The sequence below is a fragment of the Lissotriton vulgaris genome, chromosome 5, assembly GCF_964263255.1.
Source record: "Lissotriton vulgaris chromosome 5, aLisVul1.2, whole genome shotgun sequence".
Lineage (NCBI taxonomy): Eukaryota > Metazoa > Chordata > Amphibia > Caudata > Salamandridae > Lissotriton > Lissotriton vulgaris.
In genome coordinates this window covers 1,867,416,876-1,867,433,509 of record NC_141693.1, presented here as the reverse complement: position 1 = coordinate 1,867,433,509, position 16,634 = coordinate 1,867,416,876, and the positions used below count along the sequence as shown (strand labels likewise).

Genomic DNA, 16,634 nt, shown 5'->3' with positions numbered 1-16,634 from the left:
TGGAGACCCTGCCTTGTTTTAGATATTATGAGAGTGTCATCAGCGAACATGAGCAGGGGAACTTTCCTCCCAGCAAGAGAGGGCGCGTCCGTCGGGAAGTTAGAGAAATAGTTTGTTACCCCATTAATGAACAGAGAAAACAGGGTTGGTGCTAAGACGCACCCCTGCCTTACCCCTTTAGCAACCACAAAGCTGTCTGTAACTTCACCCGGCCTGCCCCACCTGACCTTGGCATAGGTATTTGCGTGCATATTAATATGTAAGGCCACCTGCTCCTTTGGCATGCCTAACCCCAATCGGACATCCCACAACTTAGTCCCGGGTACGAGGTCAAAAGCAGACCTAAGATCAACAAAGGCCGCAAATAATAAACCACCCCCTATAAGAACCACCTTCCAGTACAGTGTCATAAACCTAAATACTTGTTCCAAAGTCCCCATGTGTGGGCGGAAGCCAGCTTGTAAGGGCGATAAAATGTCGAAATCCGACATCCAACACTGAACTCGGCCCAAAAGTAGACGGGCCACAATCTTTTGGACTGCATCAATAAGACTGTTTGGTCTATAATTAGCCGGCGAGGAGCGATCACCTTTTTTATATATAGGTATGATCTCTGCCCCCAGCCAAGAGTCAGGGACCCCTGACCCTTTTGCCAATGCATTGGCCAATGCTGTGAGATAGGGAACTCAAATATCGTGGTCCTGTTTAAACATGTCAGCCGGAATTGAATCAGGGCCAGGTGCTTTGCCACTTGGAAAAGCCTTTAGGACCGCCCTAACTTCGCTAGAAGTAAAAACCACGGCATCCTCGCATATAATAGGAGGCAAAGTAGCGGTAATATGATTGTTAACTTTAAATTGCTTTCCATAATACGTGACCCATTCCTTAGGCTCCACGAAGTTTCAGGGGGCTGCATCTTGGGGGCGATTGCCCCATTTGAGAAGGTGCCAAAATTTGGTCATGTTGCGCCCCTGACATGCCTCCAGCAGTACTCTCCAGCGTTCCTCATCCCAGTTCCTCTTAGCAGTATTTTGGGCAGCCTTATAGGAGGCCCTACAACTACGAATAGAATCCTGCACTCTAGATTTTATAGCAGTGTATAGTGACCTTTGGGCCTGTCTACAATTATTATCGAACCATGAACAGGCTATCAACTTTTTGCTTCCCGTACTCAAAGGCGAACTCTTAACAAATATAGTTTTAAGTTTTGCAAAGAGTTCATTATGTAGCGTAGGGAAGTTGGCTATGAGCTTTTGCTGATGTTCCAAGCTATGGATTTTGGCTAATGTGACCATGAGCATACGCCTAATCCGGGACATAGCTTCCTCATTTATTACTATTTTGGGCCATCTTACCCTTCTTTCATTATTAGCCAAGGTAACCTGGGGCAGGAAAGTTTCTAACTTTGTAGACTCAGAGAAGCTGCTACCTTTAATGGTAGGGACTAAAGGGTTATGGTCACTTTCAGCTCTAATTTCGACCACCATATCTACCAGACTTGACCACATCTCTAGATTAACCAAAATGTAGTCTATTCAAGACCCGGATCTTCCGTTGTCATAGGTCACTGCCCCATGCCTGTCAGACTTAAGTCTACCATTAGCTGCTCTCATACCCTTGTCGAATGATAAACCCTTCATAAACAGGGCCGCTTGGGTTCATTTCTTAATTGGATGAAGGTCCAACCCAGGAATACCCCACAGGGAGTCCTCATCCTCTGAAAGCCTGCTATCTTCCATGCCTAGGGGCTCAAAGCAGGTGTTGAAATCCCCCATAACCACCCTATTAGCACTCCTTGGTAATGAGTTTAGGAAGTCCTCCAAAACATGGACAACCGGTGAACATTTGCTCCCTGGAAGGCCCCTCATATAAATATTCACAATAACAACATCCAAACCCTTTATGGAGCTAACCCGAATTGCCATCATATCCAAGTTGTCAATCGGGATCTCTTCCACCGTCACACCTTTGCTTTGACGAACCCAAATTGCCCCCCTCGTCCCTTGTCTGGAGAAATTTAAAAAACCACTACGATAGACCGGGGATAAAGCCCAAGTTTCCTGGAATGACCAGATATCCGAATTGTCAATAAAGCTAGCCCAGTCTGGAAGGATAAGCTTAGATTCGAGGCCAGCAATATTCTACGAAGAGGCCTTCATCATAGAAGCAACAGAGCTACCCGACCCCACCTGACAAACCAAGGGCTTAACCAAAGGTACTCTATCAGCGCTAACAGGGCTAGGAGTAGAAGTAACACTTTGGGGAGAGAGGGAGGAGACACAATCCGTTTTCTCAGGAGCAGGGGCGCCAACCACCCCCTTTTGGACAGAGGGGAGACTTCCAGGTAGCGAGGCCACTCCCACGCTTACTTTCGGATGTCAATCTTGTTCGTCCATCCCAGTTAAAACTCCAAACCTGTTGTACATTGGGAGGGTCCAGCAAGGAGGGCACTGGTCTAGTTAAAACCTCGGACCAAAGTTAGTAAATAGCCTGTCCTCATACCCAGGAACCTGACTGTTTGAAATTTGGTGGATAGTGTGCACCATACTAGGAGTATGAGTATCATAATTGGGTCTTGGGGGGAACATCCCAGTGACCCTATGGTGTGACAGCTGCTCCGAATCGGATGGTGGAAAAGGAGTTCTAGATATTAACGACTGGGGATAGAAAAAGGTTAATGCCTTAGTAGAAATTCCTTCACCAGCTCTGTCATCAAATCATTCGACTATATGTTTAGCTACTCTATGGTCCTTAAAGTTTATTATGACAACATCCCCCATTAGGTCCTTTGGTTTATGACCCAACCACCCTACTCTTCTGACATGAAGTATTTTTCCATTAAGATTGGGAGGCAATGGCCTGTTTCTTGCCAACCAATGAACAACCTTGTTTTTCAGCATTTGGTGATCTTCTGTCTTGCCTATCGCTAATTCTGGTACCCCCGTCAGTAAAACTACAAATGGGGCCGCCTGCGGGGGAAGATGTACATTCCTCCTAAGACCCATTGGGTGTTTGAAGTGGGGATGAGGCCTATTTCCTTCCACCTGGGTAGTTCCACTTTGGGCGGTTGCTTGCTTTAACTTCTGGCCACCCCCTGTTTTCCTCATAGGTTGGTCGCACTTAATGACCACAGTACTAGAAGTCCTGCTTCCGATTGTAGGGTCTTTCCTGGATTTTTTTCTACTGGAGCCGGAGGTAGAGATGGGCTAACAGGGAGATGTTTGGGTAAATTAATTATTATCTCACTGGTCTGGTCGACGTTCCTCTTTAACATATGTTCAAATTCACCCAGTTTATCTATAATAATTGTAACCCTATGAACGAGAGGAGCTATGAATGACCTAAGTAAATGTTCCATAGTCCTGATAAGTTCTGTCATAAAATCAGAATTGGAACTGCAACAGGGGAGTTTGTGTACGGGCCCATTTCCCCTAACCAGTGGGCTTGAATACTCTTGTGTAGTTTCCTTCCTCTGCGGACTACGTACCAATTTAGCCATCTTGGCACATCTACCTTGTTTTTTCCCACCCCTATGTTTCCTTTTAGTTTGCCGGGTGGTCTGGACCTGTTGGACCTCTATAGGGGAGGGTAGTACTAGGTCAGTTAGTGATGGGTCCTCCAAAGTGGATGCTAGTAGTTTATCTTCAAGTACTCCATTCTCCTTTATCTCTATGGATAAGGACTGCTCACGTAGCTCAAGTGGGATGCTGATATCACCCTCATAATTGTCCTTTCCCACCTGAGCTGGTGGGGTGACAGCTTCTGAGATCTTCCCCAGTGATGAACGTTTACTAAGGGAGTCAGGGGTAACTAAGATGACACGGGGGTGACTATAATGCTCCACACGGCCCTTTTACAACGCAAACATAACAATGCCTAACAGGACAATAGTACAATATCTTACTAGCTAAGCTTCAGTGTCCTGGATTGTCCCGACAGACATATCACCTGCGATACTAGAAAGGGGGTCGGCCACCTCGCCCACCTCATGCCACTGAGGGCCACAGAGGGCCCGCCCTTTGCCCGGGCTTCGCCCGGCGCGATCCGCGACGCGGGGGCTGCCTGGAATTTAAAGCACCTCCGGGCGGGGTGTCAGCTGTATCGAGCTCCTGGTGGGAGCAGGGCAGGCTGCGAAGTCTCCCTCCTCTGGGCAGCCGCAAGATGACCAGCAGCGGCGGCAGGAGGGAGACCAAAGATGACAGCGGGAGCATCAGCTATCAGGTAAGCACTCTAACCAGGGACAGGAAAGTCAAGGGCAAATGCGGATCAACCCGCTCCTCCGGGGCCGCCTGGAATTTAAAGCGCCTCCGGGCGTGGTGTCAGCTGTATCGAGTTCCTGGCGGGAGCAGGGCAGGCTGGGAAGTGTAGTCTCCCTCCTCTGGGCAGCCGCAAGATGACCAGCAGCGGCGGCGGGAGGGAGACCAAAGATGACAGCGGGAGCGTCAGCTATCAGGTAAGCCCTCTAACCAGGGACAGGAAAGTCAAGGGCAAATGCGGATCAACTGAATGTAAGCAAAACACGTTATGGTGCCTAAAGTAGGAGAAACTCAATACAGAAAATAGTGCTTACAACACTAAATAAAACGTACCGTGTAACAACCGAAGTAAAGGGTCCAGAAGCTATTGGGAGGTTACAAATGAAGACAAGGCGGTACTAAGGAAGGACTAACAGGCCTATTAAGGAATCAGAAACCAGCATTAATGAAGGACAAAGATACAAGCCAGTAAAAAATATGGGCAGAGAGTGGGCGGGCTTCTCTTCCATATTCTACTAAAGCAGGTCGCCAGAGCAGCGCATGCACGCTGGCTCATGCTCGAACTAAAAATGGCAAGATTACATTTACTTTTCTTTTAAAACCATAGAAATCAATACAATTCAGAAAAACTGACTATCGGAAGCCTTCTACAAACCTATATTTAAAAGCAAAAGGAAAGGGAATATGAGGCTTTGTTGAGCAACAGGTTGCATTCAAAGAGCAAGCATAAAACTGGCACTGTGCCTTAAAAAACCTCACATACCACCTGTATCCCATAATGCCCCAGAGGCCAGTTCCTTTTTAAGGCTCCTTCTGTTAGAATCCTGGAGCACTGAGCTCTTCTTTTTTGACTAAGCTAGTAAGAATAATAATTTCCAAACAATTTCAAACTATTGATTCTTGCTAGTTACCAATATCTGCTATACTGACAAAAATATTGTTTATTCTGTTCCAAATGCCTTCACTCTTTCTGTGGGAATAAGGTGGCCCAGACTGCTCCTCATGAAGTCTTTATTGTCTGCCTGCTCCACCATCCAGACTCCTGTCCTCAATGCCAGAAGCTATCAAGGTGTACCCTTGAAGGAAAGAAAGAAGATAAGACTACATGAACTTCAAGAGAGAGGATCAAACATAACCGGCCTTGGGGAACATCAGTCTTCCTCTAAACAACCCTCCTCTCATCCAGAGAAAAATCAAAGAGGTAGATCACAAAAAAATAGTGTAAAACTCGGTCTTGGTCGAGAGATAGGACTTCGAAAGAAATACCTGTTTTTTCAACGTTGACGTCAAAGACACTGTCGAAAGTGGAGTCGCTCGATATTGGAGGACACCCAATGCTCAATGTCGAAAGTTACATCACCAACAATGAAGCATTGCCCATTGACGTCATAACACTCCTCGGCTCTGAGGCAGCCTTCACCTTTGAGGTCAACATATGCAATGAGAATCCACTCATCAGCATACCGTCAAGGCAATTGGTGCCGCACAAGTAATCAATGTCAAAGCCTCAGTCGACCTTGAGGCCTAAAGAAACGACCAGCACATTGTCAAAAGAGAAACAGCTGTTGAGGTCGACAAGCACAAATATGGCAGAACGACCTCGACCATTCTCAGAGGACCAAATCGTTGCAGTGGACTTGATGATATCGGGGCATTGACCACCTGCTAGATTCAGATCACAGTCCCTGGTCAACCTCTCTCCAAGGTGACTGGAAAGTTTAAGAAAGGCAATAGTGCCTGCAAATATCCAACTCTGATTATTCCCCGGAGTTTTTCTCCTTTCAGCCCTTGCACTCTGCCTCACAAGAGAACACCCCCACCACAGTTCTCGCCAAGTACAGTCTCCATTGTTCTTATGACTATGAGTGCCACACCACTTAGAAGTTTGCTTCCACCACATACAAGGTCTAGAAGTCCGGTGTATTATCACTCAAGGTCTCACACAAGGTCCAGGACCATGCCAAGGTCTAAACGGTCTAGATCTCACACGGCTTCCACCAGACACAGACATAGGACACCCTCTTCATCTACAACTCCTACTCTCTATGACACACCACCAGCATGTGTGTTACTGGTGGAAGACTGACTGACACTTGATGATGTCTTAATCAAGGATTTCACAATACTGAACACAGACATCCCAACACAAACTACAACTTCCTCTGCGATATTTGAAACCTTACATCACAGGACGGTGTCACAGCTACTTTTGCCTCTTGTACCTGGTCTTCTAGAACCGGCAGTGCAGCTGCTCCTAATGCCAGCACCCTTACGATCCACACCCTCTCAGATCCTGAAATAATATAAAGCTCCTAACCAGGACCCATTATTTCTCAGGGCAGACCCTCCTTCAGATTCGGTCACTGTGGTGGCTGCACAAAATCCTATTCTGCTGCCTCTTCTTCATCCTTGGTAGCACTGGACAAAGACAGCTTACAGATGGATGCACAGGGAAAGAAAATGTGGCCAGTTCCTCTGCTCTACTAGGATGGCATGACAGATCCCCCTGGGATTCTCTGTTAAGGTTCATCGAAAAGTTGCTCAGAGAAGACAAACAGGATTTTCTAGAGTTTCTCAATGAAGGTGGCTTGGTCTCAAATCAGAGCGCAAGTGGAGCTAAAGATGCGTCAGATCTGGCTGCACTTCGATATGCACAGGGTGTATGTGGAAGAAGATCTTCCTGGTTACGCCTTTTGGGGTTAAAACCTAAGGCTCAAAACTGCATAATGAACCTCCTATTCTCTGTCACAAACAAGGAGCACAGCGCTCCGAAATGCGAAAAGTTGTCCTTACCACATTAAAACATGCCTGGAATGCAAATTGGGCGGTGGTGTGTTTTGTACGAAATAATTTTTGGCATGTTTTTGATGTGTGTGTATATATATATATATATATATATATATATATATATATATATATATATATATATATATATATATATATATACACACACACACTCACACACCGACATAACTAAAGAATACAGGGACGTTATAGTTTGGAAATAGACTTAAAAAAACCCATAGATATTCACTGAAAAAACAAAGGTTACAGGAACGTTATAGTTACACTGACATTTCACTCGTACAAAACCAGAGAAATTCAGCAGCTATACTTACTCGCGCCCCGCAATGCACTGCTTATAACCTCACATATTTCATCACTTATGGCATGGTCAGTGAAATCAATGATGATATCATCCGGTGACTGTGAGTGTTTTTAATACGTTTATGAGTATTAAATATAGATAACAAGGTGTATTGGTAAATCAGTGGGTGTATGAGTGCCTGAATGGATGAATCAGTAAGTGTGTGACTGACTGTATAAGTGAGTAATTAGGTGTCTCAGTGAATGTATGGGTGAGTGACTGCTTGTGTGAATATCTGCATCAGTCTGTCAGTTGGTGTCAAAGTGGATGCATGAGTGTGTGAGTGGGTATGTGAGTTTCTGTATGGGTGAGTGATTGGTTGTCCGAATACCTCAATGGGTTTCTGAGTGGGTGGGTGAGGGAGTGTATGACTGTCTGTATGGATGAGCGAGTGGGTGAGTCAGTATGGTTTAGTAAGAGTGTGTGTGTGTGTGGAAGGCTGTATGGGTGAGTGAGTGTGTGTATGACTATGCTGGTGACGGTGTGCATGTTTCAGTGGTATATGGGTGAGTAACTGGGTAGGTGAAAGGTAGTATAGGTGAGTGATGGGTATGTGAGTGATAGTATGGGTGAGTGAGTGAATGTGAGAGTGGCTGTATGGGTGTATGGGTGAGTGTGTGTTTGTGTCAGTGACTGTATAGGTAAGTGAGTACGTGATAGTACCTGTATAAGCGGGCGCTGCCACTACAGGTAAGAGTGTTGGGGTGGTGTTGCAGGACAGGTTTGGGGGAAGTCGACATACGACGAGATAAGAAAAATAACCATAACGTTCTTGTATTTCTGTTTCATAATTAGATATTGAAGATTACACATTCATAATGAACCACTTCAGCATGTATAACTCCTTTAATATATCTATAACACAGTGTACAACTCTTTCAGGGGAATCTGTGACTGCATGCATCAAGGTATCAGTACATCTCTCAGTCACTGCATAAGTATTTCAGTGGATCTGTGAGACAGTGAATCAGTCTATAAATGGTTCGGTAACAAACTGTGGGTCTGTCTCAGTGCATCTATGACTAGGTGCATCAGTATCTGAATGGATCTGTGATTGGTTGCATGAGTCTCTTAGTCGATCTGTGAGTAGGTACATGAGTGCCTTCGTGCATTTGAAAGTAAATATATAACTGTCTGACTGGATCTGTTAGTTGATACATGAGTGTCTAAGTGGGTGTCTGAGTGGGTGAGGAGTGGGTGCATGACTGTCTGAATGGGTCTGTGAGTGTGTGCATGAGTCTTTCAGTGGGTCACTGACTGGAAGCGCAAGTGTCTGGGTGGTTCGACTGAATCAGTCTCTGAGTGGTACTGAGACTAGGTGCTTCAGTCGCTGTAGCAGTGATTGGGTGTATAAGAATCTGAGTGGGTCTGTGATTGAGTGTGTGAGTGACTTTATGGGTGTGTGAGTATCTGAGTGGGTCAGTGAGTGGTTGTATGAGTGTCTGAGTGGATCTGTGAGTATGTATATGAGTGTCTCAATGGGTCTGTGATTGAGAGCATGAGTCTCTAAGTCGGTCTGTGACTGGGAGGACGAGTGACTGGATGGGTCTGTGAGTGGATGCGTGAGTCTTTCAGTGGGTGTGTGAATATCTGAATGAGTCTGTGAGTGGATGTGTGAGTCTGAGTGTATGAGTGCATAAGTCTCTGAGAGGGTCTGTGACTGAGTGTGTGAGTGACGATATGAGTGTGTGAGTGGATGTATGAGTGGGTATAGGAGTGTCTCAGTGGGTCTCAGTTGGTATGTATGAGTGTCTCAGTGGGTCTGTGAGCACATACGTGAGTGTGGGAGTGGGTCCGTGAGTGGGTGTATGAGTCTCTGAATGAGTCTGTAAGTAGCTGCATGAGTATCTGAGTGGTTGTATGAGTGCCCAGGTTGGTCTGTGAGTGGGTGTAAGAGTCTCCAAGTGGGTATGAGACTGTGCGCATGAGTCTATAAGTGGGTCTGTACATGGGTGGATCACTCTCCAAGTGAGTCTGTAAGTGGGTGATGAGTACCTGAATGGGTATGTGAGTGGGCGCATGAGTATCTGAGTGGGTAAGTGACTGAACATATATGAGTGTGAGTAGGTATGCGAATGGGTGTATAAGTGTCTGAGTGAGTTTGTGAGGGCATACATGAGTGTGTCAGTCGAGTGTGTACAAATATATAAATATTGAAATATTTCCACCAATATTCGCAAAGACGTCGCAATATTCGCAATGTCCCCATAATGGTAAACGGTGGGGCCGCACTGGCGGTCTCTGCATAGTTGCGAATATCACGCGTGATTACAAAAATCAACTTTGGACACACAACTTCTGTCACTAACATCCCCATTTCTCAAATATGGGGTCAGAGTATCTCCACCCTAACCCGTTATGTTAGCTTTGCCACAAATTTCCAGCCCCGAAAACCATTCCCGATTGATAAAATGGCAGCTGCAACTTTCTGTTCAGGGTGTGTCCAGCTGATCATTGCATTCCCTCTGGTGTGTGCCTTGCGATTTGCAGTGGAATCGTCGCGAAATATCTGTGAACATTGCGAAACCATCACGAAATATCCGTGGCCAGAGATATCACTATATTGCTTGGCTTTAATTTCACAAAATCTACTGAACGGATTTGCACCAAAAAACACAATCTGCGTAACAACATTTACCTTTCTGCCAAATTTGGTGTAATTCCACACAGAGGTCTGGGCTGTGGGTTCTACAACGCATTCCTATGAGAATTAACATTACAAACTCACCCTTATTTTGCACCTTATTTCTCAGACCCCCACTGCACAGATCACCCCCAAACTTTCCATGACACACAGAACTTACTTTGACCCTTTTTTGTAAATTTCATGAAGATTGGTCAAACAAAGCCAAAGTTATAGGCAAGTCAAAAAATGCTTTTCTTATCTATGGAAACTAGGTCCTAACTATAACTACCTACTATATATACATATATATGTATAAGACCTGTTTGTTTACCGTTGATGTCGAAGACACTGTCAAAAGTGAGGTTACTGGAATTACTCCTAGACTCAGCCTTTGCCACTGAGGTCAACGTTGGCAACGAGACTTCACTCACAAGCACATTTTCAAGGCAATCGGTGCCGAACAAGTTCTCAATGTTAAAGCTTAGTCAAAGTCGAGGCCTAGAGAAACACCCTGCACGATGTCAAAATACACACACACACACACACACACACACACACACATATATATATCCGTTCACCACTCCTACTCCTACCGATCGGCTCTGGACGCCGATCCCACAACGCAGGAACAGACCACAACAACGCCTCAGGATCCTTTCACAGGTAGCTCCCTTGTCACCAGCATGACGCGTTCCGGTCGCCAGTAGGTATATATAGTTAGGATTTTTTTGAATAGGGATTTCTGAAAATTCTATGTTGAATAACTTTGGCGTTGATGGACGGAATTGGCTGAAATTTTCAGGAAAATGGCACATTTTGTTTCCGAGCGTCCCCTGAAAGTTTGGGGGGGTTTCGTCAAGTGGGGGCCGAGAAAAAAGGGGGGTCCCAAAACGTGTTTTTAACATTGAGTTTTCCATAGGGCGGTTGGACTCACTTTTAGCTAGAACGGCTGAATGGATTTCCACAAAACTTGGCAAAATTGTAGGGACTGGTAGCCCGATGTGCCTTTGCTATGTCTCAAGATATATGCTCCAGTGGTTTTTACGAAAATTAACTTTGAAAAATATATATTGGGCTACATTGGGCTATATATATGTTAGAGCCCAAATGTAGCCCAATGTAGCCCAATGTAGCCCAAAGATGGCCACCAGAGACAAAAAAAAACAAATGTAGCCCAAATATCAGCCAGATGTAGCCCAACTATAGCCCAGTGACAGAATGTCCCAGAGTGTTCTAAAGAACAACTAGAGCGCTAACAGTCTTACTTATGACAAAAGTATGGCACACCTGAAGTCATCTTGATTGGAATAAAGTATTAACACTTAAAACATTTAATTTGCAAAGGAACAAAATGAGGGGGTTCATTTTGCCATAGAAATTATGATTAGTGCTGAAGAAAGAAAAATTAGGGCACATTTTGAGTGACTTCTCAAATCTTCTTATATTTAATTTAAAAAATTCTGATATGCAGTCTCCCAAGATGGCCACCAGAGACAAAAGAGCCCAAATGTAGCCCAAATATCAGCCAGATGTAGCCCAACTATAGCCCAATGACAGAATGTCCCAGAGTGTTCTAAAGAACAACTAGAACGCTAACAGTCTTACTTATGACAAAAGTATGGCACACCTGAAGTCATCTTGATTGGAATAAAGTGGTAACACTTAATACATTTAATTTGAAAAGGAACGAAATGAGGGGTTTCATTTTGCCATAGAAATGTTATATATATATATATATATATATATATATATATATATATATATATATATATATATATATATATATATTACCTACTGGCGGTCGCCAGTAGGTATATATAGTTAGGATTTTTTTTAATATGGATTTCTGAAAATTCTATGTTGAATAACTTTGGCGTTGATGGACGAAATTAGCTGAAATTTTCAGGAAAATGGCACATTTTGTTTCTGAGCGTCCCCTGAAAGTTTGGGGGGGTTTCGTCAAGCGGGGGCCGAGAAAAAAAGGGGGTCCTAAAACGTGTTTTTAACATTGAGTTTTCCATAGGGCGGTTGGACTCACCTTTAGCTCGAACGGCTGAATGGATTTCTATGAAACTTGGCAAAATTGTAGAGACTGTTTGCCCGATGTGCCTTTGCTAGGTCTCAAGATATGTGCTCCAGTGGATTTTGAGAAATGAACGTTCAAAAAAATATATATATCGGTGACAGCGTCCCGGTTAGCGCCCCGGTTCGCGTACCAGACGCGTAACGGAACTTCGCGAGGAGAAGCGGATTGGCTCCCAGGTGACTGTCAACATTCTAAACAGTCCGGAGCGGCCGCCATCTTGTCTCTCGGTAGGATCGAGAGACAAGAGGTGGAAATAAACGAAGGGAGAAATGAATGAAAGGGGGCAAGGTAGACCCCTCCTGACCCCCTAGGATTGATGTGGGGCAAAAAAATAAAATACATTTTTTTTTGATTTTTCGCGGTGGAAGCGCTACCCGGTACGCGAATCGGGTAGCTCACCGGTAGCATAACGGGAGTCCGCCATCTTGTGTTTCGGACGAATTTAGTCACAAGATGGAGGATAAACAATGTTGGGAATGGGTATAAGGGGGCACGGGAGACATATCCTGACCCCCTAGGTTTTCTGAGGGTGGCTGAGGAGGCCCATATATGTAAAAAAACAAAACTTTTTTTTTCAAATTTTCGCACGGTTAGCGCCCGGTCCGCGCACCGGGTAGCGTTCCGGAAAGCGTAACAAGGGGAAAACCAAGGGAAATAGTAAAATAATATTTTAGAGTGCTTTGAGGTAGGATAGCTCTGAATAGAGCTGTTGTGTTGTGTGGGTGATGTAAGTACCAACATGTAGGTACCAATGAAGAGTCTAAAATGCAATGTACACCGTCTCCTCTGTAGATATTTTGTATGTTCTAATATGCGTTATTTAAATGTAAATGTGTGGAAAAGCACTTCATGCTTTAAAGCAATTGTATTTTTGAACTGATTGTTCTTTCCTCTTAGTCCTCCTCTTTGTTTTTTTTTCCCCACACTCTTCTTCAGCATGATAGTTGATAAATTTGTTCCCTCAAAAAATGTATATACATAAAAAAATTATATTAAATACATATAAAATATATTTTTCCTTTAAAAGAAGAATACATTTTACAGCTTTTGATATTTGCTATTAAAAAACCATTGAAATTCACTGAAAAAAAACATAGGTTATAGACCATATATAGTTAGGAATTAGCATTTACAAAACCTTGAAAATTCACTGAAAAAACCATAGGTTATAGACCATATATAGTTAGGAATTAGCATTTACAAAACCTTATTTTACTCACACAAAACCATTGAAATTCGCATATATAGTTAGTTGCACTAACTATATATCGCGCACCCGCAATCCACTGCTGATCATGTCACATATTACATCATTCATGACATGGTCAGTGACATTACTGATGACATCTCAAATGACATCACTGATCACATCACTGATGATATCATTCATGTGATAATACGATGCACCTCCTCACACTCTAATATAACCTTTGATACACCCACTGTTAAATACAGACTACCATTATTGAAATCATTGACACACCAATACCAGTTACTACATACGCACTCACTGATTCCTAGGTCTACACACACATTCACTCATTCACCCATAGAATCACCCATACATACAGTCACTCATCAATACAACACTATCATATGCACTCATACACCTATACAGCCACTCACACACTGCCACTCATCCATGGAGTTACTCACACACCTAGTCAGTCATGCAAAGAATCAATCACACTTCCATTTCCTCAACTATACAGTTATACACACAACACCTTACTTATTCAATTATATACTAACACATACTTACTCAATTATACAATCACTGATACAAGTACACAATGATCCATAAGCCACTCGCACATTCACTGGCTCTAATGCACAGTTATTTATATATGTCAACTCTCACATGTACTGTGTTTTACATATGTACTTACTTTGACATGTAGCACTGAGATATCCATTCACTCACCAATACACTCATGCACACAGTCAACCGCCCATACAGCTGTTTCCACATGCACTTTTTCAGTGAATATATATATATATATATGATATGTACTATGTACACATTTCCTACATATACATGAATATAATGTGTAAGAGGTGCTTCAGGGTCCCTGTGCATGGGCGGGACAATTCAAAGCTTATGACTATTGATGAGGATCTCCTGGAAGAGATGGAAGTATTTCCTGAAAAGACTTGAGGCAGAGGGACAGCTCTGAATTCCAGATCACTATACATTTTTGGGTTAATTGCAGCCTTTTTTGTCCCCAGGAAGGGTATGGAAGGCATGTCTAAAAAAAAAAAGAATTCAGCATCATGCATATGGAAATCCATGTACTCTTAAAGGAGCAAGGTGTTTTTAAAAAAAAAATGTAAACCCAAGCTGCTCCTTTCCTCTTTATGCAGACCGGTTTGGCAGCACATTATGCTATAGGGGCTGTAATGTAGTTTGAAAATAATTTTACTTATTTATTTATTGAACAGTCTAAACAGTCAAAAAGATTTGCTAAAAAGGCTCTTTCAGAGTAATTGTCTGCATTTGGTCATGCTAGACTTCCTGTCAGTCTGATATATTGGATAAGAAGTATTCAGGTTACCCAAATACAGTTAGGGGTTATTCTAACATTTATGACTAACAATGAATATCTTATGATGCAGAAGTCGGTTTTCCTTGAGTGGAGTTTTTTGAGTCATGCAGGTCGTCTGAGGAGTGCACTCTTTGTGTAGGTTATCTGTTTCTCCTATGAGAGAGTCACAGTCAATGAGAGGTGAGATACTTAGAAAAGCACCAATGAGGAGTACGAGACCTTCGAAGGAGGAACAAGACTTCTAGTTGAAGAAAAATCTGCTGTAGTTATACGAGATAGAGCCTCTAGAAGAGTTAAATCTGCACCAACAGGCACCAGAGCAGGTGAAGAGGCTGACGGCACAAGCAATGGAGAAGACGACTACTTGCAAAGATGGAGCATGCATAGGGGTGGTATGACTGCTTGTAGGTGAGCATTGCGGTCAATACAGAAGAGGCAAATTAGGCAGTCCTACCACAGGGGTGACCTGTCCAGTAGGAGAGTAGGATCTCAAATTCTCAGAGTCAAAGTTGATGTTAGATGTCTGGCCTCAGGTTTCAAGATCCATGAAGCAGATAAATCAGCTCAACGTTGCATGCCTCAATGTCGCCCTCTATTTTTCAGTGGTATGTTTTTCAATGCTGAGGGTCTTCATGTCTTCTACGTTAAATTCCTTGACAACAAGAGACAGCTCTTGGTGGGTAGCCATACCCATGTTTCACTTCCCAGACATCAACTGAGAGCTGTAGTCTTTGTGGTTTCAAAGTCTCTTCATGGATCTCGTCCTGGGGAAGTCTTCAGAGACAGAAATGGGAACCTAGGTGGAAAGAGCCGATTCTCCACACTGCTCGAGCCTTCTGCAGCTGAATTCTATACTATACGTATGCAATATACTTCTCTTCCAGTGAGTCTAATCTAATAGTCTTGCGGTCTTTAAAAATGATTGTCACACAACTCGCATTCTTCATGATGGTGTGTATTAGGAAGACAACAACTGTAGGGAATATGTGGAACTGTGTTAGCTGCTTTCTGCACACAGTGGACTTCTGACAAAAACGTCAGTTAGAAAATGATCAAAAAACATTCACAGGAGCAATGCCAATTTCCAGATTTTTAAGACTGCAGTCTAACAAGCTACATTACTCATGTTTCTTTAACTTTCCCCATAAAAAACTTTGTGAAACCATTTTTTGTCACCTGTTGTACACTAATGAGCTTTTGGAGCTTAAATTGCATTTTTTTTTTAAAGAAAGAAAAATAATTCTATTTCTCCGACATAGCTTTCGGATAGGCTTCAGAAAATATATGGTTAATTTTAAATATGGTTTTCGAAAGAAAAGTGTATATATTAATAATAATTAATAAAATATGCTCTGGGATCCTGCATGTGTACGCAACTATTCCGTGCTTAATATGATCAATAGAGATCCTCAGAAGGAGAAGTAATATTGCATGCAAGGAGAAGTTGCATGACTACTGTTAGAAGACTGAGTGCTTGAAATTACCACAGCAACCAGAGCAGTCATTGTGTGTGACTTCGTTCTTCCCAAATCCAGGTCGGCAGCTGTCAAGGCGGGTGACTTCTAAACTGTTCTCCAAATAATGGATCTCAGGAACTGTGTCAAACTCCTTCTTCAAGACGGCAGGCTGCTGTTGGAAAAATTCCTCTAACCGGTCTCGTGCCTGTAATTTAAAAAAACAACACAGGGACTCATAAAGCAGTGTCTGAATAGCAAACACAATGTTTGTTTTGCAGTGGCTGGTGTACTTTATGACTAGACAAATATGTGGCTCGAGATTATGTTCCTCAGTGTTTTTGAGGATGCCAACTTGCCCTCAGCCGAGTTTACACCTTATACCTTTTGGATGCCAACCTGCACTCAACTAAGTTAACACATTATACCTATTCAGTGCTTTGGGGAGCTGTTAAATACTGCTGGGCGTACACTAAATTTCAAATCAGTGAAATATATTGGAAAGGAAGGAAAAGTTA

At 43.3% G+C, this 16,634-nt stretch overlaps 1 protein-coding gene across 1 annotated transcript in view; it reads right to left on the bottom strand.

Annotated features, from left to right (window-relative positions):
* ZPBP2 (zona pellucida binding protein 2) overlaps positions 1–16,634 on the bottom strand; it is a 901,537-nt gene that overhangs the window by 208,003 nt on the left and 676,900 nt on the right. The window contains exon 7 of the mRNA XM_086920529.1: positions 16,147–16,324. Coding sequence (XP_086776655.1) covers positions 16,147–16,324 — 178 coding nt within the window. The remainder of the gene's footprint in view (positions 1–16,146; positions 16,325–16,634) is intronic.